This window comes from Bombyx mori, chromosome 15 (assembly GCF_030269925.1).
Source record: "Bombyx mori chromosome 15, ASM3026992v2".
Taxonomy (NCBI): domain Eukaryota; kingdom Metazoa; phylum Arthropoda; class Insecta; order Lepidoptera; family Bombycidae; genus Bombyx; species Bombyx mori.
Window position 1 is genome coordinate 3,889,285 of NC_085121.1, and position 24,263 is coordinate 3,913,547.

The following is a 24,263-nucleotide window of genomic DNA, read 5'->3' on the forward strand; positions in this document are numbered from 1 at the left end:
GCCCCATCTTTCAAACCGAAACGCGTTACTGCTTCATGGCAGAAATACGCAGGGTGGTGGTACCCACCTGCGCGGACTCACAAGAGGTCCTACCACCAGTAATTACGCAAATTATAATTTTGCGGGTTTCATTTTTATTACACGATGTTATTCCTTCACCGTGGAAATAAATCGTGAAAATTGTGTTGAGTACGTATTTCATTAGAAAAATTGGTACTCGCCTGAGATTCGAACGCCGGTGCATCGCTCAACACGAATGCACCGGACGTCTTATACGTTAGGCCACGACGACTTCGAACTGTTACTATAACTGTTTCCAGTTACTATGTTTAGGAATGTACCATTTATTATTTAGTGTTACCCGTACTTCGCAGCTTGGCCCGCTTATAATTGTACAGCAGAAATAAATACAATGCGTGTATGAAAATGCATACTCTATATTGAATTGTGTAGTCAATAAACTATCAATTGATACTCGTATGTAAGCTGTTCCAATTTAAAATGAACGAACAAAATGTAGAGACGTTGCGATGTTGTTTTATTGATATTGATGTATAATATAAAAATCTATATATATATAAAAATGAATTGCTGTTCGTTAGTCTCGCTAAAACTCGAGAACGGCTGAACCGATTTGGCTAATTTTGGTCTTGAATTATTCGTGGAAGTCCAGGGATGGTTTAAAAGGTAGATAAATATGAAAATGCTCGGAATTAAATAAAAATAACAATTTTGTTTTTCCTTTGATGTCCCCCCCCCCCCGTCGGACGGATACTTTTTGATTTATAGATTGAGGCACTACGAAGTCTGCCCGGTCAGCTAGTATAAAATAAGAGAAAAAAAATCAAAAGAATCTCCAATTACAAATATTCTGGAAGTGCATTATCTCGACCAAATTTACAGTTTCCCTTGACACTTATTATCTCTACACATTCTTCACCGATGACCTTGGTTGTAATTTTAAGAAAATGTTTACCTTATAATAATGTTGTGATAGCGATCCGAAAGGTGCCGCTTTTACATCTTATCTCCGAGCACACATTACATCACTGCTGATGCGGTGTGTGCTACCCGTAATCCGTTTTATAAACCTTAAAATATCTTGTGTAACTATGGTTGACAGAGTGATACTGTACACCGCACTGATATAATTTATGGAACCATCAAAAACACCTTTACAAAATTTTATGTGTCAGGAGGAGATCGCCCGACTTACATCAATGGGTTTTTTTATTGCTTAGATGGGTGGACGAGCTTACAGCCCACCTGGAGTTAAGTGGTTACTGGAGCCCATAGACATCTACAACGTAAGTGCGCCCGCACCTTGAAACATAAGTTCTAGGGTCAGTATAGTTACAACGGCTGCCCCACCCTTCAAACCTAAACGCATTACTGCCTCACGGCAGAAATAGGTAGGGTGGTGGTACCTACCTGTGCGGACTCACAAGAGGTCCTACCACCTAGTCGTGTCGTAGGCGAGGCGCAATGCTACGTGTTTTGTATGGAGCACATCTTTCGGGTTATCAAATCCGCCTAGACAAAATTGTCAAGCCATAGCTTGGAGAGAACCTGTAGGGCCAGAACCAGCACCGGTTCGGTCATATGTCCCATTGCTCTTGCGAAGTCTCGCTTAGTGCAGCCAACGCGTCATTTTCTTGGGTCGTCGTCGCTATGCCCATGGTAGAGTTACGTAAGCAAAGAGAAACACGTAGGGCGCCTTGTTTGGGGCGACATCCACCCCAGTTTGATGAGGAAGGCTGGTGTGAAAATAACCGAAAGATAGAGCTACTTTCGTAACTTCTGAGAGCTAACAGTTGAAAGTAAATTCCAAAATATCTTTAAATAACGATAACTTGTTTTGCACTGTCTAATTTTATACAGAAACAAGCGGGCCGCTCCGGCTCCGCTCGCGTCTTTAACAAAAATTTCAATGATATTTGACGTTGTTTTATTTTATGAAATAAAAGAACACTTATTGCGGCATACTATAATACTCAGACATATGCTGTCGCGACACTTTTTGTAAATAATAATGTTTTCTACAAAGTCGTAGTACTTTTTTTAATCTATCATCAATAGTTTTCGCAGGGCACGCGATGTAAATAATATTTTAGGTATTTTTTTACACCTTGGGTTACGTTATTGGAGTCTTAGTAAGGATCCCTAATTTTTTTCAAAAAAGATTATAGCCTATATCACTCGGGAATAGTAGCTTCCAAACAGTGAAATAATTTTTCAAATTGGTTCAGTAGTTTCGGAGCCTATTCAATACAAACAAACAAACAAATCTTTCCTCTTTATAATATTAGTATAGATAAATAATATATTAAATTCTGATCGCGGTCGAAATTTGGTCCATAACATTTTTTGCATTTGCATGTTTTTCGAAATTAGAATAGGTCGAAAATAACCGAAATGAGACCTGTATGAGTGTTAAAAGACGTAACATATTATTTTAACATAATTTGTAGTCGTTGATGTTATTCTGAATTAAACGATACTATTATTTAGTATTTATTTATTGTGCATTAATAGTTATCACAGATTAAACTTGCAGCTTTTGATTATTAAAAACTCGAAATTTATTTTAATTACGCTCTCTTAAATCGAAGGATGGTATTGATATAAACAAAAAAATAATCCAAACAGAAAACTGAAAAATAAAATAGAACGTTTTCTTCTAATTCTGTCAATTTATTTAAATTAAATTTATGCTAATGAGAGTAATTGTACCATGTATGGTATTTACCAAATATAGCGTGACCGGTGAATTTGCGCACACAATTCGCATGTCTAGTGAAATAAATTAATACAATATGTATGTAATATAGTGTTTGCACTGTATATTTTTACTGTACGAAGGTCGCATAGTAATGTAGAATTAATCAGTAGTTACTGCTAACCAGCTCTTGCTTAAAAGGTAGTGTTGGTAATTCAGAGGATATTTATTATACATTCATTTATTATCTGTTAACTTGACGTCAATGATGCGTTTGAACAGAAGCAGCTGCCTCAATCTTTTTTTTTTTTTTTTTTCCACAGGAGAAAATCGCCGGATCCCCACCCGCGCGGCAGGTGGGGTATGTGGGAGTTGAACCTCACTAAAAACTCCTGCCGCTCACAACCGGCGCCCTACCTCGGACCGGGCCGGAGCCCAGTCGGGGCTATTGAAACGGCGGGACAGGGTTGACGCAGAGCACATTACATCCATCCCACCGTCCCACGGACGCCGGACCGGTGGCCGCCAGCGAAACGACCACCGGTTCCCTCGTTCAGCGGGCCGAGAGCCCGCAGCTGCCTCAATCTTAGATTTTATTAAACATGGTTTTCGATTAGCAGGTATGTGCTGAGAGAAAAAGATGGTGTTGATTTTTTTTTTTTTTTTTTTTTTTTTTTTTTTTTTTTTTTTTTTTTTTTTTTTTTTTTTTTTTTTTTTTTTTTTTTTTTTTTTTTTTTTATTTTTTTTTCCATTTTAGTGATTATTCGAGACTAACGTGTTTTTTTAAAAATCAAATTTTGATCTGTAAGAAACACGGTGGCATTTCTGGAAGGATAGTTCTTGCTTGACGGTTTTGTGTTACAACCAATAAGTCTGTTGTTAGGCAGATCCTATTATCATCTCATAGTGTTGAGCAGCTACTGAAACTTATAGCATATACTATATCTACTGGTGGTAGGACTCCTTGTGAGTCAGCGCGTGCGGGTACCACCACCCTGCCTATTTCTGCCGTGAAGCAGTAATACGTTTAGGTTTGAAGGCTGGGGCAGCCGTTGTAACTATACTTGAGACCTTAGAACTTATATCTCAAGGTGCGTGGCGCATTTACGTTGTGGATGTCTATGGGCTCCAGTAACCACTTAACACCAGGTGGGCTGTGAGCTCGTCCACCTATCTAAGCAATAAAAAAATAAAAAAAATCCTCACAAAGAGAACGTCGCTGCCTATTCTGAGACATGAGGTCTGCCCTGGCAACCTCTGTCCATCAAACGGGAACTCATGACGGCTTCGTCACGCCAGCACGTCTGGTGCCGGAGAAAGTCATAAAAGACATCAATAACCCAATCATTAACGAATGCATTTGTGTGGACGTTATGAGTAATCAAACGTCACGTACAGCAACGCAAATGTAATTATGGATATTGATATTACACTGCATGACAATAACATAACAAGAGCAATTAGATTAATTGCATCTCATGAACATATTATATTGTTATTACCATAACCTATTAGACAGGATCTGATGTAGTTAAAAATTGTATTTAATAATATTATTATTAAAGGATTTATAACATTTCTAAGACTTGACATGAGGGCGGTTTTATTTGCCTATTTGTTAAGCAGGTGAGCACGCTGACCTGTTAATTGTGATGGTAAGTTGTTGCGGAATCTTACAGAAAACACTACGTGAATGCGGAAACTATAGTCACAGATTAATAAATAGTTACTACGTAACTATAGTCCAATCCTTCAAACCGGAACGCTCGATTATTTCACAGAAATAGGCATGATGGTGGTACCTATTTTCTTACTGGTGGTAGGACCTCTGTGAGTCCGCGCGGGTAGGTACCACCGCCCTGCCTATTTCTGCCGTGAAGCAGTAATGCGTTTCGGTTTGAAGGGTGGGGCAGTCGTTGTAACTATAATGAGATCTTAGAACTTATATCTCAAGGTGGGTGGCGCATTTACGTTGTTGATGTCCATGGGCTCCAGTAACCACTTTACACCAGGTGGGCTGTGAGTTCGTCCATCGACCTAAGCAACAAAAAAAAAAAAACCTATTTCTGCAGGATCACAATATGCCTTGTCAGCAGCAGTTATGGAAACTGTTAATTTAATTGGTTTTAGGTTATTATATTCTAGATTGTGATAATGTTACGTGAATATATTTAGAAAGACTGGTATCTGACATAGTAATTAAGTCACGGTAAAGTCGCATCACTAGGTATCTTGTAAGTACACCGGACGTATTGCCTTATGCACCAGAGACTTAAAAACACTGAAAAACAGATAACATGGTGCTTTTTTATGACTCTCTAACCAGAAACACTCCGCTAAGCTGATAATTCAACTTTTTCCTAAGTACTGACTTCTTCCATTAGGCTTAAAATATATTTTTTGTTACTTAAACGCAACTAAAATGCATAAGCATGTGGTGCTATATGAGGCAGAAGTGAAACCTCCAGAAGTATTCTATCTCATTTCCTCCTCCTCCTTCAGTCGATCGCTCATTGCTGAGCATCGTGATGCGCCCGCCTGTGACCTTTTTTTGTAATTTGTAGCCACTTATGTCGGTCTGTGGCACAGTGAAGTGCGTGGCTCAGTCTCATGTCCAGACACTCAGACACTTGGTCACTCCATCTTTTTCGGCTACGACCTCTGGATCGTCTTCCATCCACTTTACCCGTCACTATGAGTCTCTCCAGGTTGTCAGAGGGTTTTCTTGCTATATGACCAAAGTATTGGAGCACTCTATATAGACATTTGGTGGATAGCCTCTGGTCAACTTTTAGCTCGTTGAGGATGGAAGCGTTCGTCCGGAAAGCCGTCCAAGGGATGCGCAACATGCGCCGCCAGCACCACATCTCAAACGCGTCTATGCGTCGCCTGTCAGACTCTTTCAAGATCCAGGTCTCAGCCCCATACAAAAAGATTAAGAAAACGAGCGTCTCAACAATTTGCACTTTCGTTTTCTTGAGTATGTTTCGGTCTCTCCATATTTTGTTTAGCTGGCTCATAGCGGATTTGGCCATTCCGATGCGTCGCCTTATTTCGGTTTCCGATCCACCTCTATTGGAAATAATCGAGCCGAGGTACACGAAAGTCTTGACAATGTCGTATTGGCCAAGAATATTATTCTCGTTAAGGGTGCCGTATTTATCCACGATCATGATCTTTGTTTTGGACTGGTTGATCTTTAGTCCCATTTCCTCGCTAACTATAACCAGACGTCGCAGCAGCTCCTCCATTTCCTCTTCTGATGACGCCACTAATGTGGTATCATCAGCGTATCGTAAGTTCGAGATCTTTACGCCCCCAACTGTGACGCCACCATCCCACTCCTCTAGGGTTTTGCGCATTATGTATTCGCCATAGATGTTAAAAAGTATGGGCGAGACGATGCAACCCTGGCGCACTCCTTTCTCAAATCGGAACTCTCTTGATTGTGCTGGGCCGATCCGTACCGATCCCCGTCCCGACAGGTACAGGGCTCTCATCAGCTGAATCAGATGCATGGGAACGCCCATGTCCTTAAGCACGTACCATAAATGCTTCCAACTAACGAAGTCAAAGGCTTTTTGGTAGTCGACGAAGCATAGAACGGCCGGGATGTTATACTCATAGCACTTTTCTATGATAAGCCTTACGTTGAGTATCTGTTCGGGAGTACCCTTTCCCTTAACAAATCCTGCTTGTTCTTGTGGAATTTGCCAGTCTAGGAAGTGTCTAAACCTTGAGTTAATGACATGCAGCAGTACTTTGCTAGTGTGTGATATCAGGGCAATCGTTCTATAGTTGTCACACCTCCTGTTAGTGCCTTTTTTGTGTAATGGCAGTATCGCAGAGTGAGTCCAATCCTTCGGCCATTCACAGCTTCGCCATATTGAGTTGAATAAGTCTACAAGTTTCGCAACTCCCTTCTCTCCGAGGCCCTTCAAAACTTCGGCGGTAATATTATCGATGCCGACTGCCTTATTTGGTTTCAATTTTCCAATAGCGGCAGTTACTTCTGTGTATAGAATATCCGGCTCCAGCTCCATGTTGTGTATATTGCATCCTTCCAGAGGATCAGAACCATCCATAGTTCCATATCTCATCCATCCATATCTCATTTACTCGCAGGCTAAATAAATATGAATCAATATGTTTGTCACTTTTTAGTATGGATTTTCGACTCACTTCCGTTTCATGAAAATGTTAAATAAAAACGAATTACAAGAATCATTGTTGTTATAGAAATAACAACGTCTTGCAAAAGTTAAGGTTGAATTTTATAAATATTGCAAAGAAAGTGACCCTATAATTTATCGGTTGACCGTTTAATCAGTGACTTATTTGTCTTGTAAAAATGACGATGAATGTTATTTAAATAATTTTTAAATGCTAGTCAGATAAGTGCTGAATAATTGTTTTTCTTATTTTACGTCTTTGTTTACATTAATGCTGTGCCACACGAGAGTTGAATAGTAAAGATTTATTTATTATTAGCGTTACATATCTATTGCGGCATATCTAGAAAACATTTAATCATGATTACAATTACTTTAACGTTTTAATATCGCTTCCATTTTTTATTACATCATCAGACGGTAGTCAAGAGTAGATTCAAATGTCAACACATTTGTCGACTGTGACCACGAAAACTGTAAAATATTCTAAAAGTCGGAAAGTATAATAAAAAAACTCGAAGTTAAACCGTAAAAATTGTGTTCAATATATTCACGACTCGTGCAAACTCAACCTGGCACGTAGTGAGAACCATTATCGAATTACATACTGGATAAAATGTAAATCGATTTATTTTCGGTAAACACAAAACATCAACACCGATTTTTTACACATAGCGCCATTTTAAATTCGAACTGCAGTTGTCCTTTTGACTTAATAATAAAATATCCTGTCTTATTTAGTTTTATTACCTTATCTTTCGTCATTTAATTACGTTTTATTTAAATATTTTTTTACCTAGAGTTGGTAATTAGGGTAGGTGTATAGAACCCATCGTAGGAGGCAGGAGGTAATTTCAAAGTCATCACACGGAACTGTGACCTTATTGCTAATATAAATAAAAATCCTCATAATCATACCCGTAGGAGTTTAATGTCCCGTAGGTACATCAGGGTAGGATGAGAGGACATTCCACATTAACGCCTACATACATTTATGTACGTACCACTGCGTTATACATTGACTAACGTATGTGATTTGTAATAGATTTATTTAGATATATCATGACTTCATGGTATATGGTAATCGTAAGGAATGATTAATATTCATTCAACCTGGGTAGAGCATCGATGTTACCTTTGTGAGTATGGGCAGCAGTTGTATTTTTAAGTCAATTTTATTCATTTGCTTTGTTGAGTGCTCAAGGCACAATTAATGTATCATAAAAAGCCTCAGAAACACCGCCTTTATGGTATTTCTTCTCTAAAAAATGCTGGATTTTTTTTTATTGCTTAGGTGGGTGGACGAGCTCACAGCCCACCTCGTGTTAAGTAGTTACTGGAGTCCATAGACATCTAGTCTAATCAAGTTCTAAGGTCTCAGTATAGTTACAACGGCTGCCCCACCCTTCAAACCGAAACGCATTACTGCTTCACGGCAGAAATAGGCGGGGTGGTTGTACCTACCCGTGCGGACTCACAAGAGCTCCTACCACCAGTAATTACGCAAATTATAATTTTGTCGGTTTGATTTTTATTACACGATGTTATTCCTTAACCGTAGAAGTCAATAGTGGACATTTGATAAGTACGTATTTCATTAGAAAAATTGGTACACGCCTGCGGGATTCGAACACCGGTGCATCGCTCTATACGAATGCCGCGGACGTTGTATCCTTTAAGCCATGACGACTTCAATTCCAATACGAGATTTACACCTTAACTTATTCGGTGACTGTTCTGACTGACGTTAGTACAAGAGACCAGTTATTGCACAAGTAGGTAAAATGCGTAAAAATCTTTTTGCCAGGCAAATTGTTGTTTCAAACAAACGTACGATAACCGTTATCACGACCGATCAATTTATACTACAATGAAGTGCAAAAAATGTTTTGTTTTAAGAGTGAAAACGTATTAATCTTATCGCGGTAACATTATGTTTCTATATCTTTATCACTGTGTACATTCTTTGTTTTATTGAATTCGAAATTACTACGAACTCAACTGATAACTACAAACAATTCCCGAGATACTGTATTTTAATCATTATGTTACAGGCATCGGTACTGTTTTGTTTGTTCAGTTCGTAAACGCGAAAGAAGGATACGGAAAGTATAGGAAGATATAATAGAGAAGGATGTTTTTATTTTTATTGCTTAGGTGGGTGGACGAGCTCACAGCCCACCTGGTGTGAAGCGGATGTGCCCATAGACACCTTGAGATATAAGTTCTAAGGTCTCAAGTATAGTTACAACGGCTGCCCCACCATTCAAACCGAAACGCATTACTACTTCACGGCAGAAATAGGCGGGGTGGTGGTACCTAACCGCGCGGACTCACAAGAGGTCCTACCACCAGTAACACTGCTACATATGCATTGCTTGATACGATTGTATCGAGCGTCTTTAGGCGACGAAGACTTTAAAATCGACTCTCGTTTTAAAACTCGTCTAGAAAACCGAAAAATAAAACTCTATATTGTTTATAAGAGTTTTTAAGTAAATATTAATATAAATAAAATTGTAGAATGATTACGGAATCCATTGACATGTTTCACAATTGAAAAAAGGAAAAATATATGAAAACGTATCTTTGTTTTTAAATTTCCATGAAAAAACGAAATATAAGACTTGACTTTTGATTACAAGCGTCAATTGTATGGCACATAAACTGTATAATTAGTGTTTCCGCCCTTTATTACGTTTTAACGACCTCACCTTCAGCGAGTGCTGTCATTTTTTGCCAACACAAAAACATAAGACGGGTGAGATTGTTTTTTGAAATTGAACGAAAACAAACCATACTCCTTGGGGTTAAAGCGTGATTTTGCTTTCCCAAAATATGGTTAATTAATTTTTAACCTATCATCAGTCTGTTGTTAGAAAATATCTAAGAAGATTTACGAGTTACTTAATGATTAAATGTTGTTATCAGCTTATTGGGCTGCTCGCCAGATCTTCTCAGTGGGTCGCCATTCCGAGCCGGTAGTAGATTCTGAGAAGTACTGCTCTTACAAGTAGCAAAGTTGGTGTTGGCAAATTTTCTCAAGTTGAGTCCGTAAGCTCACCTACCCTTCCGAGCGTACCTGTAATAGCTCCTTACTAGTAGGCTACCAATGAAATGATAGGGAAAAAAAGTTGTTCACTTTCAGAAAACAAAATCCTTGAATATTTATTGTAGCTTAAATAATGTAGACTATTACGCTAATTTGATTTGATTGTAATGTTGCTCTGGAATCTATCACTTTTCAGGATGGTTTGTTGAAATTTGGAGTTTACAATACTGGACATTTGGTTGATAAAATGTATTGGTGTATCGTAAAATTGTGAAAATGGATTCTTTTAGTATTTTATTAAGTTTTCGTGACTCGTAGACATAATTAAAATTTGTTACTCACTACAACATAAATGATTGCTCTCACTCTGCGAAACATCGTGCCACATGGCGTCGCATCGCGAGAGCATCGGTATCGCAGGATCCGACTGATGCATGACCACGACCACTCTGTCAAGAGTGTACGAATAGGAAGAAGAAGACATAATTAAAACTACTTTTACGGTTTCGCGTTTCACTATTTTCATTTGACAATTTTTTTTCTTGAAACTTCGAAAACTATGAAGTATTCTAAACCTCGGAACTTTACAATTTTAAATAATTGAAGCATAAAGACAAGGGAATACATAAAACGGTTTCAATATTTAAAAATACTTATCAGCACTATCTTGATAAACGTTAAAAAGAAAACGTAAATTACCGCGATAATCTGAATTATTAGAAATAAAATGTTTATTTAATTACATTTGTATTGCTTATTTTTCATTTCTTCATTATTACACACCGTGTACTTTGACCTACAGACTTAAATATTGCCTATTTCTACCAGTTTTATGATAGATGAAATCCCTCAGATTCAGCCTGGTGAGCTTACCTATCAGCCATAGCGTAGCAGAAATAACCCCTTAGGCTACCACCAGCGAATAGTTAGGAAAAGCATTTTGATGAAAAGTTGGATAGACGTTAATAAAATTAAAACTTCGATTATTATACCTCTAGTTCTCCGGGTGCCACTAATCACATTAATCATCTTTACGTGTATTACTCGTATTATTTTGCACGTGTGATTGTTCTTGGGCTGTTAGGTCTCTTTTGGAGGCGCTCGGGCAGCTGTTAGAAAATTCCACCCCTGGCTGAGCCTTTGCTCGCCCACCTGCCATGGTGAAACTGGAGAGGCCTCTGGGCCACCAGTAATAGCTCAAACATAAAAAAGTGTGATTGTTGCTGGTTCTCTTCTAAAACGTGAAACCGATTTTGGTGAATATCCATTTGAATGAATATCTTAACGGCTTACATTTACGTTTTGGACCAGGTGCTAATTTTTTTATTTTTTAGGGCAGGAAAACGTCTGCCGTGCTAGTCTTAATTATATGTTTCCCCTTAAAATGAGAAATTAATTTATATCATTGGCTTGTTTAATTTTTATAAAAAAGATCTTGTTTCTTCATCATAGACTTTTTATTGGTCCAATTGAGTAGCTATTTTATGTACTTACCAAAGAGCGTACATGCTATAAGAAATCAAAATCTCAATTATATTGTGAAATGTGTGCCCCAACCCTTCACTTCGAAACGCATGACTGCTTCGCGGAAGAGATAACCAGCACGGTGATATCTCAAAGTACCACCACTAGTTATAGAGAGCGCTGCTGTCCATACTCCAGTCAATCCCTTGCTCGCTTTTTACGACACCAATCGAAAGAGAAGTGGTGGTATTGTTCTAAGACACCAGAGAGTCATACAGTTCAGACATCAGTCGATCGTATCTGGAGCCAATCGTATCTAACACATTCATTCACAGCTAACTAATAATAAACTAATTATTGTAATCGTTTCCTTTACATGCTTTTTCCTTAAAAACGAGATTGAAATCGTAATAGATTTAAAATTTATGAATGACGTCGGATTCGACTGCGCTTAAGTTTATTTTTTAATAATCAGCTTATCGACGCGACGCGATCTTTTATGATTTTTTATACTGATACACGTATACAATTCTTTGTTCTTGTGAACAATAATTGCTAAAGTTGAATGACATTTTGTCTATGAAGACATTGCTTTATTGCAAATTTATTATTTGTTATAGATAGAACTTTCTGGCATTTAAAAAGGGTCAGTTGTTTTCTAGTACACAACAACACACAAGCAGCATGAATGTTTTTCTTACGTATTAGTTTTTGATCTATATTTTAGGTAAAGCTATGTTATCAGAACGCAACTCATGACAACGTCGTCAGAAATTTTAAATTGGCATTTTCAGATATTTAGCGATATTCAGAGTGAGGCGTCCGAGGGATTCCCTAGTCTGTACTAATATATAAATCTACAGTGGTTTTTACGGATGTTCCGTTATAACTACTGAACCATGCATCCGATTGATTTGAAACTTGGTATCCATGTAGGAAATACTTGTACTTAATGGATAGGCTAATATTTATATGAGTGTTCGACTTCCTAATAATAATGACAATAAATAATAATGTTAATTTTAAATGCCCAGCAAAGCGGGCGAGTACGGCTAGTCTTCATTAAAAATATAAAGCTATTGCTTATTATATAAGATAATATTACACGCGTTTTGTTTTCAAATAAATCTTTTTTTATCTGTTAATTAATAAAAATATATCATGTAATTAATGACGATGTACATACATTTTGCATTTTTATGAAATGAGTAATGTGAAGATGATTGTAGAAAATTTGGTTTTAGTCTTTGTAATAATTATAACTTTTTATAAGAATTAAGCATTTAAATAATTAACAATGATATTACCGGTTGTTATTATGAAATTTCAAATTGTTTGTAGCTACAGAAGGTCAAGCGGAGTCAACGCGTCAACAGCATCAATCGCGTTTGAGTGGCAACCGCGTGGCAGGAGAAGACCTGGTCGCCTTGTACTAGTGGTACTGGTGGTAGGTAGGACCTCTTGTGAGTCCGCGCGGGTAGGTACCACCACCCTGCCTATTTCTGCCGTGAAGCAGTAATGCGTTTCGGTTTGAAGGGTGGGACAGCCGTTGTAACTATACTGAGATCTTAGAACTTATATATCAAGGTGGGTTGCGCATTTACGTTGTAGATGTTTATGCGCTCCAGTAACCACTTAACACCAGGTGGGCTGTGAAACTTGGCGACGCACCCTGGAAAGTGAGATAGCGGACGTGGGATAGCCGACGTGACCTGGAGTGATGACAAGGAGCAAAAGCAAGACAGGGTCAATTGGAGAAAACTTGTGAGGGCCCTATGTACTAGCGGAGTACCCTAGGACTACAAAAACAACAACAACAGAAGGTCAGCCAAACTCACGATTAACTGCTACAAAATTTATTACAGGAGCCCGTACAGACATCGAAATATTATTGCAGCCATCCAGCTCGAGACATGAAATCGAAGTTTCAATTATTTTTGTACAGCGTCTGACCCACCGTTCAAAATACTGTACAAAATTTGTTCACGAACACGAGTTAGGAACGTATTCATAACTTGGTAATTGTTATATGGCTTTGTTTGGTCTGATTTCAACTTTTTTTTTCCACAGGAGAAAATCGCCGGATCCCCACCCGCACGTCAGTTGTGGTATGTGGGAGTCGAACCTCACTAAAAACTCCTGCCACTCACAGCCGGCGCCCCACCCCGGACCGGGCGGGAACCCACTCGGAGCTATTGAGACGGCGGGACAGGGCTTACGCAGAGCATATTACATCCATCCCGCCGTCTCCTGAGTTCAACTTAGTAGCATTGAGAGGTGTCTAACGCGACTTATGACCGCTTAACATTAGATGCACCGAAAATTCGTCTGCGCATCTCAACTAATACATAAAATTAATGCTAATACAACCAGTTCTTGAATGATGGGCGTCTTGTTAGCCCGCACATATAGGTACCACCAAACCTGCCGATTTTTGCAGTGAAGCAGTAATGCGTTTCGGTTTGAAGGGCGTGGTAGCTTCTATATTGTAAAAACTGAGACTTACGAGTCATATCTCAAGATGGAGGCTGGTATTGTCGTGGTTGACGTCTGGTCACACAACACCAGTGTGCTTAGTGTGAGTTTTTTTACTTTTCAATCGCGTTAAAGTTAACCCAAATTTTTATGGATATTTATTTGATGCGCCACTAACAATGTAAGAAAACGAAGGGATGCTGTTCTAACTCCATACAAATTGCGTTAAAACATTGTCATTGTAGAGTTAACTTCTACGCGATCGAGAAGTTAAAAAACACGCACTTAGCACACAGGCGGGTTGTGAGATCGCCCACCCATCCTAGCAAAAAAACAACCATTTTTATTTTTATTTTTTTTTATTGCTTAGATGGGCGGATGAGCTCACAGCCCACCTGATGTTAAGCGGTTACTGGAGCGGATATACATCTACAACGTAAATGCGCCACGCCCCTTGAGATATAAGTTCTAAGATCTCAGTATAGTTACAACGGCTACCCTACCCTTCAGACCGAAACGCATTACTGATTCACGGCAGAAATAGGCAGGGCGTTGGTACCTACCCGTACGGATTCACAAGAGGTCCTACCACCAATAAATTTTTGGTACTCTTGTCTTTTATTTGAAGAAATGTGACAATATTAAACCAAAAGCACACTTTACTAGTTCATTCGTGCTTCTTAAAGATAAAGTTCGTTTTTAAACAACTGATGAATAACAATAAAACATTCATTATAAAATTAGTAACGAATATCAATAAAACGGTTGAAACTGAGCTAAGTATATCAAGCACGCTAATAAAGAAGAGATAAAAAACAAATTTCGATTTCAGCGTAGCAAACTAATTAGGCACAATAAAACCTAAGCGTTGCCACTGCTCGGGTTTATTCCAGACGTTGAGGCTACCTACCGTGTCAGGCTGATCGGTCTCCATAAACATTGTTGATTCTATAATTCGTTTTATCACGAACTCCGGTGGAACTGTATCATTCAAAGCTTGTGTACCGCGCAGACCGCACGCGCCTCAAAAAGAGTAACAATTTGTTTTCAGTGCTATTTATTAAACTGTAATAACAATAGTTATTATTAGTTGCGCGAGAGCTCCGTAGCATTGTAACGTAGCGGCTCTACGAGGCGACGCGTTCGTATTACAGTGGACGAGTTCTTCCGACGACTTTTTCTCGATATTTTTCCTGAGAAAATTCAAAAATAACAATGGCAACGAAAACTACTGAGAGTGAGTCTATTCTCGTTTCGTTCTTGAACTCACTATTTTTTTTATCAGAACTAAAAAAAGAATGTGATTCTTTTAGGCTTTATTTAACTGTGAATTTTATTTTAACTAGCTAAAATTGTTTTATTTAAATATTGTACCCTAATTCGTGTACTATCGTAACTATTAGGTATATATATTTTTTTATTTGTACCTTATTAATTTTCTGTATTAGTTATGAAATGCATTAAAATTGAAATACCATCGTCGAGTTGGAATCTGTCGTATCTCTAGTTCGACAGGCTCAAGATCAGAAACGTCCCACATAATTTTTTTCGGGTTTCTTTAATTTTCATGTATCGAATATATTTATTATCATCATCTTGTCAGCGTCGACTCAATAATATCAATTTCCATGACAAATTTTCATGACATAAATCTCAATGTAAAAAATGAACTAAAAACAAGAAGAAATTAGATATAATATTTTTTATGTGAAACATCGGAAAACTGCCGTTTGGTAGAATGTTTGAAACTCTAAAAAACAGAACATATAGTTATTAAGGTGCCAACTACAAGTGCATTATCAACGATAAACTCTCATCGTCTCACGGTCGTTCCGTTGCTAGCGGATCGAAAAATACTTAATACAATTAAAGTGAAAATACACATCTTAAATGACGATGCAACTATCGTAACAGATTACGGATGGTTTATCGGTGGACACGACATTCAAATTCAAATGAACACAATAAACAACAGAATCCGATATTTCAACTGAGATACGACATTTTACAAAATCCCTAAACGCGTTTCGTTTTTCGAAAAATTGCCAGATTTAAAAACTAAAAAAACCAAAAATCGAATCAGTCTCGAGCAAGTTAGAAAAATATATTAAAATATTAAATAGTTTGAAATACGAATATATCGAATACCGTTATCAAAAACTAGGATTAAATAGGATTACGACGTGTTCACTTAAATTACATCCTACTAATTACTCTTTTATCTTGTTTTAAGATTGTCTTTAGATTAGGCGTCATGAATACTTTAATGGAGTAGAAACGGGATTCAGTCTCGTAGGACTTTGCATATGTTGTTCATGAATAGGTAATATTTACGTGTATAGCTGCTATTCGTAAATATTCAGCGTGATAATCTTTCATGAACAAATGTACGATTTGAAAAAAAATACGGCTTTCTCCCAATCCGTCTAGTAGAGTTCCAATCCATTAAGTTTGCATCAAAATATTTAGTAAATTAGCCACTTATTGTCAAATATTTTTACCGGTAGGGTGCCTTGTAGTCCCGCACACGTAGCTACTACGACTCTGCCTATTTCGGGGGTGAAACAATAATCCGTGCCGGCTTAAAGGGCGGTGCATACTTAAAACATGAGACTTAAAACTCATGGTGGGTGGCAGCATTAACGTTGTTAATGTCTATTGTTTTTATTTATTTTTTATTGCTTTGGTGAGTGGACGAGCTTACGGCCCAGTTGGTTTTAAGTTGTTACCGGAGCTCATATACATCTACAACGTAAATGCCGCCACCTACCTCGAGATAGAAGTTCTCAAGTATTGTTACAACGACTGCCCCACCCTTCAAACCGAAACGCATTACTGCATTACTGCTGCACGATAGAAATAGGCAGGGTGGTGGTACCTACCCGTGCGGACGCACAAGAGGTCTTACTACGGTAATCATTTAACTAGGGGGATTGTGTGATGTGTGAGATCTCGTCCAACCATTTAATCAACAGAAAAATAGCCAGACGGTTCGTTTACTAGTTCATTAAAATACGAATATAGCATTACTTTGGCATCGTTACTTTTAATTTTAATTTAATTTGTTCATTACAAAGACAATTAATAGAAAAACAGCAACAATAAAACTAAACTACGTATTATAATTAATTGTAAAATATTTCAATTGGAGCATCTAGATAAAATACATGAGGTCACATTTCTAAACTAATTTCTCTAATGCATTCAACGAACAATATTCACGTACGACCTATGTTTATACTTATGTTTGTTCGGACACAAGTGGAATATTCATGTGATTATATAAATATCAAGCGTATCTTCGTACTTAACAAACAATTTAATTACGTTTGAACCAAGTAGCGTGCGATACTTAGTAATTTATTCCAATGATAAATGATGTATGAGTAATTAAACGTATGGACTCTAGTATTGATAAAATGTAATTATTATGTCTATATGTATTGTGTTTATCTAAATGTGTTTATTGTGTCTATATGTTTATAATTATAATTTGCGTAATTACTGATCGTAGGACCTCTTGTGAGTCCGCGCGGATGGGTACCACCACCCTGCCTATTTCTGCCGTGAAGCAGTAATGCGTTTCGGCTTGAAGGGCGGGGCAGCCGTTGTAACTATACTCGAGACCTTAGAACTTATATCTCAAGGTGGGTGGCGCATTTACGTAGTGGATGTCTATGGGCTCCAGTAAACACTTAACACCATGTGGGCTGTGAGCGCGTCCACCTATCTAAGCAATAAAAAATAAAAAAAGTATTAATAGAACGTTACTCGGTCGTGCAAAGCAGTTTTAAAGGACTTATTTAATTTAGTTTATTTCGGTTTGGTTCATAGCGACAAGATCAACTGCGTAGTTATTCGTCTGGTACGTGATTCAATAGACGAAGCCAGGTTTAACAACCTGTCATTTAGAAATAGTCTCGCAACAAGTATCGTTTGCGATACATGCGTTTGCGTTTCGTTGGAAACCATTCATTTTGAAATAAACGTATCTTTATGTAGCTCAGACTGATCTGTAAATTAGGCTTTTTCACGGAACCCATTGCTTTATTGCACGAATTTTTATTTTTAAGGAAGTGACATACCGTATATGGCTTAAAGGTCTCGTTGCCAGGCCAAATAAAACCTTAAAAAATTTTACCCTAAAATATTATCCTAAACTCGATTACTGCATAATATGTACTTAGTTAAATTTTTATGTAATTTTTATTTATTTATTTAATTTTTTAATAAAGATTTAATTTTTTATTTATTTAAATTTATATACGGAATGAATATGTTAGAGGAAGTATGAAAGTGGCATCTGTGACAGAGAAGCTGAGAAGTGCGCGTTTGGGATGGTATGAACAAGTGATGAGACGAAATGAAAATGAGGTTGGTAAGAGAGTGTTAACAATGAATGTGGAAGGATATAAAGGAAGAGGTAGACCTAAGAAGAAATGGATGGATTGCGTGAAAGACGATATGGGTAAGAGGGGAGTGAGCGAAGAAATGGTCTATGATAGAAGAGTATGGAAGGAGAAAACATGTTGCGCCGACCCCAGGTGACGGGGAGAAGGGCAAGATAATGATGATGAGTTAAATTTTTCTTTTGTTTTGCAAAAGTATGTAGGTATTATAAGAAAAATGTATTTATTTAGGTTTTCCTGAAGGTATACCCAAATTATAGGTTTATCTTTCAGTAACTATTAAATTCTTCACTTTGGGTTAATATAACGTTAAACAGGATATGCAGGTCAAACGAAATAACATAATTCGATGTTTGTAAGCCCTCTAATCATTCGTGCGCGCTAATCTCAATTATCAGTAGCGTGATAATTATAGACTGATAAATTCGGTAACATGATGTAGTACAAGTACAATGTAACGATATGGTACATACAAATAGACTTAATCCTGATATGGCTTCCGATAACACGCGCCTACTTTCTAAAAAGAATTATTTTTCATATTATACTATTTATATTTAGAATATAACTAGAATAATTATTATTGTCTAAATGTTTTCTCACTTTAATTTTCGAGTAAATAAATTAATTAAGTTAAATGTGAATGTGGAAAAAACTCGAACGCATTACACTATCGAAAGGTATGCAAATAACTACTAATTTGCACGGTGATATAACGCAAAAGACTTTTTTTTTTTTCTAAAATGAATTAATTAGTGCGAGTCGTGAAATACTTGGCGCCAAATTTCAACAGTTTAGTAAATTCATAGACAATGTAATATTTTTTCGTTGTTGTTGACTGACCATGGTTTTGTTTCGGGTGGATCTTAAATATTGATAAAATAAAATGTCCATTGTCAATTATCTTTACAATAGATGTTTACCCCAGCCGAGAGCACGCTTGCTTGGTTTCAAATAGTTTAGTGTGACGGATGGAGGTATTTCTGGTATAGACAAAAGGTTGGATAATATTTTGTGTTCATTTTATAACATTGAGAAAAGGACGTTTTACAAAATTTGTCGTTTTCTTTCTATATTTTTTTTTAATTATTATTTCGGAGTCACTTTGATCGACTTAATTTACCATTATTTTTTATTATATGATTTAGAGTTAAATACATTAAGTTTAGGCTTCTCGCGAATCCGTTATCGTTTAATGTAATTGTGATAATAATTTATGGTATAGCAACTTTGAGTTCAAGTTTGCTAGTTCGTGGTCGTTTTTAAATTTTCCCTTAAATTAAGTAATTATTAAAATTCGAATTTATTTTCTCGAATATAGATGTAACATACAATTAACTCGATGATAAAAACTCGATTACCAAGAAAACATTTGGAAGCGACACTCGCCTATCGAGTTACGAAGCTTGTAGTATTTATTTGCATTAAACTAAAATAATGCAATCCTGGTCATTTGAATTGTGCTCCGGAAATATATTTGAGGCGATTTTGTTCTAGAGCGAGCTAGAAGGTACCAGTCAAAATCCATGAAAGCAATCGTTCGAGCTAGTATGTAGTGTGTGTGTGTGTGTGTAGTGTAGAGTAGTGATGACGTAGGCTTCGACGGAAGGGGCGAAAGTAAAATAAAAGCGATGAGATCACCTCATATTACTCCTTATAATACTGTTCACAGAACTAACGATTCGAAATATATATGGAACTAAAGTTTCTTCGTCGACCTAGAAGTTCCAAGCTATATATAAAGTTAGTATTATAGGGAATTCAAACAGGACTCTTCTCAAATGACATAAAAGTAGCTGTTATTTGGGGGCTCCGGCCCATATATTGGAACCTCAGGTCGTCTCTAGTGTCGATGCCTTCCGCGTGTCTTTATATGTCCATTTATTTGTTGAATTCGGATTATAAGTAAAATTGGTCAATTAGACAGGTACGTCTAGGTGGGCTAGAATGAAATACCACTTTGTAAACATACTGTGCTCTGTCTTCTTTCTCATTATTATTTAGTTGATCGTAGTTAATCTGTGCTGTTGTGATCAATTGTATAACTCAAAATATCAAGAATATTACTTTCTCGACCGCATTTCTTCATTGATCTCAGAATTACTGGCCACGAGCGTGAGAATATGGTCGCCACTCAAACGTACCTCCCTAAATTAGTGCAGTAGAATGGCCTAGAGCAGGAAGAGACGGCGGACAATCGAGACGCGTCAAGTCTGTCTCCTTTAACACTATATAACGATCACGACCACTCTTTCAAGACTGAAACGATTGAGAAGGAGAAAAATATCCGACGAAAACTTGATTAGTGACGAACTACAGTTTCAAGAGTACCTTGTTTACACAAGCTCCGAATAGCAACAGTCGACCCACCGAGAAAATAGTGGAATTGGTCACTCAACGTATGGATGCACCAATAAAACAAACTAAGCTAGAACATTTATTGATACTAGTGGTCGCCCGGTAGTCGAAATTTTACTATAATTAATTGCAATTATAAGTTCGTACACTATTATGATTCTATTTTCAAAGACTATTATACTTCTATAATCACAAATTTCGCCAAGACGATATAAAAATATTAATAAACTATAGAAGACTATAGAAAAATATTAATAAAGACAAACAATATTTAATCTATTCTTAATTTGACCATAGACGTCAAGAACAAAAGTTTGACAATAAATAAATAGTATGCATGCGTGTGTGCGTCAAATACATGGTAGTGTGTGTAATGTTTTTCTTTATTGATTTAATGTATCTTTTATGCATTATTTTAAAAAAATATTAGCATTGTACGCTTCTTCTCTTTATTCTCTATAAGTGTGGAAAATTTCATAGTCCTCCGTCCGCGCAATTTTCGTAAAAAGGGATACAAAGTCTTTCCTTCACGTATTGATATATAGATTCTCGTTTGTACGTTTTCGAGAAATTATGTAAATTAGCCCTTACAGCTAGTTGCCACTTCAAACCTAAATATATTACGTTTATTTATAAACACATCATCGCTGCCAAACGTAATAATCGTTTCGCTTAACATGTCAAGGGTAAAACAGAAAGATGCACTGAAATACGGGTTATGTTTTATTAACGTGCACGTCTGCTAATTCTAATAGGATGTTTCACACGTCCTTAAAACATGTTTAACGGACGGCTATCACGATGTAGGAATATCATATATACTAATATATAAATCTACAGTGGTTTTTACGGATGTTCCTTATAACTACTGAACCGTGCATCCGATTGACTTGAAACTTGGTATCCATGTAGAAAATACATGTACTTAATGAATAGGCTAATATTTATATGAGTGTTGGACTCCCTAATAATAATGACAATAAATAATAATGTTTTTTTTTTTTTATTGATTAGATGGGTGGACGAGCTCACAGCCCACCTGGTGTTAAGTGGTTACTGGAGCCCATAGACATCCACAACGTAAATGCGCCACCCACCTTGAGATATAAGTTCTAAGGTCTCACGTATAGTTACAACGGCTGTCCCACCCTTCAAACCGAAACGCATTACTGCTTCACGGCAGAAATAGGCAGGGTGGTGGCACCCACCCGCGCGGACTCACAAGAGGTCCTACCACCAGTAATTATACAAATTATAATTTTGCGGGTTTCATTTTTATTACACGATGTTATTCCTTCACCGTGGAAGTCAATCGTGAACATTTGTTGAGTACGTATTTCATTAGAAAAATTGGTACCCGCCTGAGATTAAATCCGTAATTATTTATGGTTTTCGTTTTTGTAGTATTTTGTTAAGGTCCTGCTTCAATGCTGGTTCAATTGAAAATTGTGACTTAACAAATTTCGCCGAAAGACATGTTGATAATATTATGGTATTTGCGCAAAATAGCATCAGATAGTTCGTGAGTTTGTATGTCAATAGTTTAAAAAAATACTGATTATATTATATAAAAGCCTCTAATAAAGATTAAAAAGAAATTTTTTTTTTTACATATTTAACGACTTAGAACTAGGATTTTTTTCTCTTCAGTTCGAACATTGGCACATTCGCATCGCTCGATACTAGTGCAACCGCCAACTTATCCTTTAGGTCACGACGACTTCTTATTCGAGACTACATAATAGTATTACGTGCTTCCTTTATCAAGAAATCAAATAGCAGTATGTACCGGTTTGGAGCAGAACATGACGAATAAAACATCAAAATTGAATAGAAAAGCAATCGTGATAAAAAAAAAAATTATTGCCCTTGTAGGCAGATGAGCATACGGCCCACCTGATGGTGAGTGGTTACCGTCGCCCATGGACTTCAGCAATGCCAGGGGCAGAGCCAAGCCGATGCCTACCGCTTAATACTCTCCACAAACCTCGTTTGAAGAAGGACATGTCAGAGCGCTCGGGAAACATCGTGGAGGGGAGCTCATTCCATAGCTGGATGGTACGTGGCAAAAAAGACCACTGGAAACGCACTGTGGATGACCGCAGTGGCTCCAGGTAGTATGGATGATTTCTACTCCGGTGACGGGCGGTGTGATGGTAAAAACGAGATGACGGTATAATCTCGAAAAATTCCTCAGAGCACTATTATTATTTATTTTGTATTTTTTTATTGCTAGATGGGTGGACGAGCTCACAGCCCACCTGGTGTTAAGTGGTTACTGGAGCCCATAGACATCTACGACGTAAATGCGCCACCCACCTTGAGATATAAGTTCTAAGGTCTCAAGTATAGTTACAACGGCTGCCCCACCCTTCAAACCGAAACGCATTACTGCTTCACGGCAGTAATAGGTAGGGCGGTGGTTCCTACCCGCGCGGACTCGCAAGAGGTCCTACGTACCACCAGTATTATTTACTGAAATTACATTTTTAAATATGACGAGTAAACTTTCCATAACCTTAAACGCATTTATCGTCCACTTTTTGCTTGCTGACGTCAAATAAACTCACATTGTTCATTTTGTACCCACGAATCGAAACTACTGGAGGCAAGTTGTGTTTTCGTTAATTAATAAATTGTTGGGATTTCCATTCTCCTGATTCACTGTCATTATCATCATTATCTCATGAGTTTAGATTTGATGTATGGGAATATTTGAATTATAATTATACTACGGTGACTTGAAGAAAAAGAAAAACACAAAAACACGAACTTGTAACTATACTGAGATCTTAGAACTTATATCTCAAGGTGTGTGGCGCATTTACGCTGTAGATGTCTATGGGCTCCAGTAACCACTTAACACCAGGTGGGCTGTGAGCTCGTCCACACATCTAAGCAATAAAAAAAAAAAAAAAATTTTGTTGTATTAAAATTGTTTTGTTAGGAGCGACTGTCAATGAATTCAACTTTATATTTATTTGAATTTACCAAAATACGATCGATTAACAAATCTATTGATACTACAATTTCATTAAGTACCGAAAAAACATGTAAGTAATTTAAAAAAAAACAGTTTTTTTACACTAATCTAGATCAGATAATAATTTGTAATTATCACAATCAAATTCTTGCACTGCAAATGCGTTTCCCCTGTACTTTAGTGACTGGATATTATGTAATTCGACACGTGCAAATATCATTTGATTTTGTAAGCACCTCGAGTCTTGACTCAACTTAATCGAAAATTCTGGAAATGTGAAAATAAATTTTTAATGAAATTTCTGCTACCGTTTGAAGCCTTTACATTAAGTATATTATATTACTCAAATATATGTATTTTAGAAAATGGTCTAAAAACTCCAACTCTAGATATATGAAACTGCAATGTACTTTCTTTATTTTAACGTACATATGTTATTTTACATAGAGTTTCAAATCTGTAAATAAAAAAGATGTGTGGTGTCGTGGGACACCGGATAGGAACGAAGTTCCCAATTATAAAAATATTAATTTAAAGTTCTATTCGAGGTATGAAGAAAGAGAGAGAGAGAGACAGACAGACAAAGAAACATGCGACGCCGCACAGCTTACAATAGCTTACTATAGCAAAA

The 24,263-nt window shown here is 37.1% G+C and overlaps 1 protein-coding gene and 1 long non-coding RNA gene across 3 annotated transcripts in view; both read left to right on the top strand.

Moving 5' to 3' along the window:
• The first annotated feature begins 2,822 nt into the window (after positions 1 to 2,822).
• LOC134200168 (uncharacterized) lies at positions 2,823 to 3,358 on the top strand. The gene is made up of 2 exons (XR_009974963.1): positions 2,823 to 2,920; positions 3,043 to 3,358. It is a non-coding gene; the product is annotated as an uncharacterized LOC134200168 (long non-coding RNA).
• Positions 3,359 to 14,738: 11,380 nt separating this feature from the next.
• Positions 14,739 to 24,263, top strand: part of LOC692464 (aquaporin) — a 99,415-nt gene continuing 89,890 nt past the window's right edge. The window contains exon 1 of one of the 2 annotated variants that reach the window (XM_012692288.4): positions 14,739 to 15,119. In XM_012692288.4, the coding sequence (XP_012547742.1) occupies positions 15,098 to 15,119 (22 nt within the window). In that variant the 5' untranslated portion in view covers positions 14,739 to 15,097. 2 annotated transcript variants of the gene reach the window in all.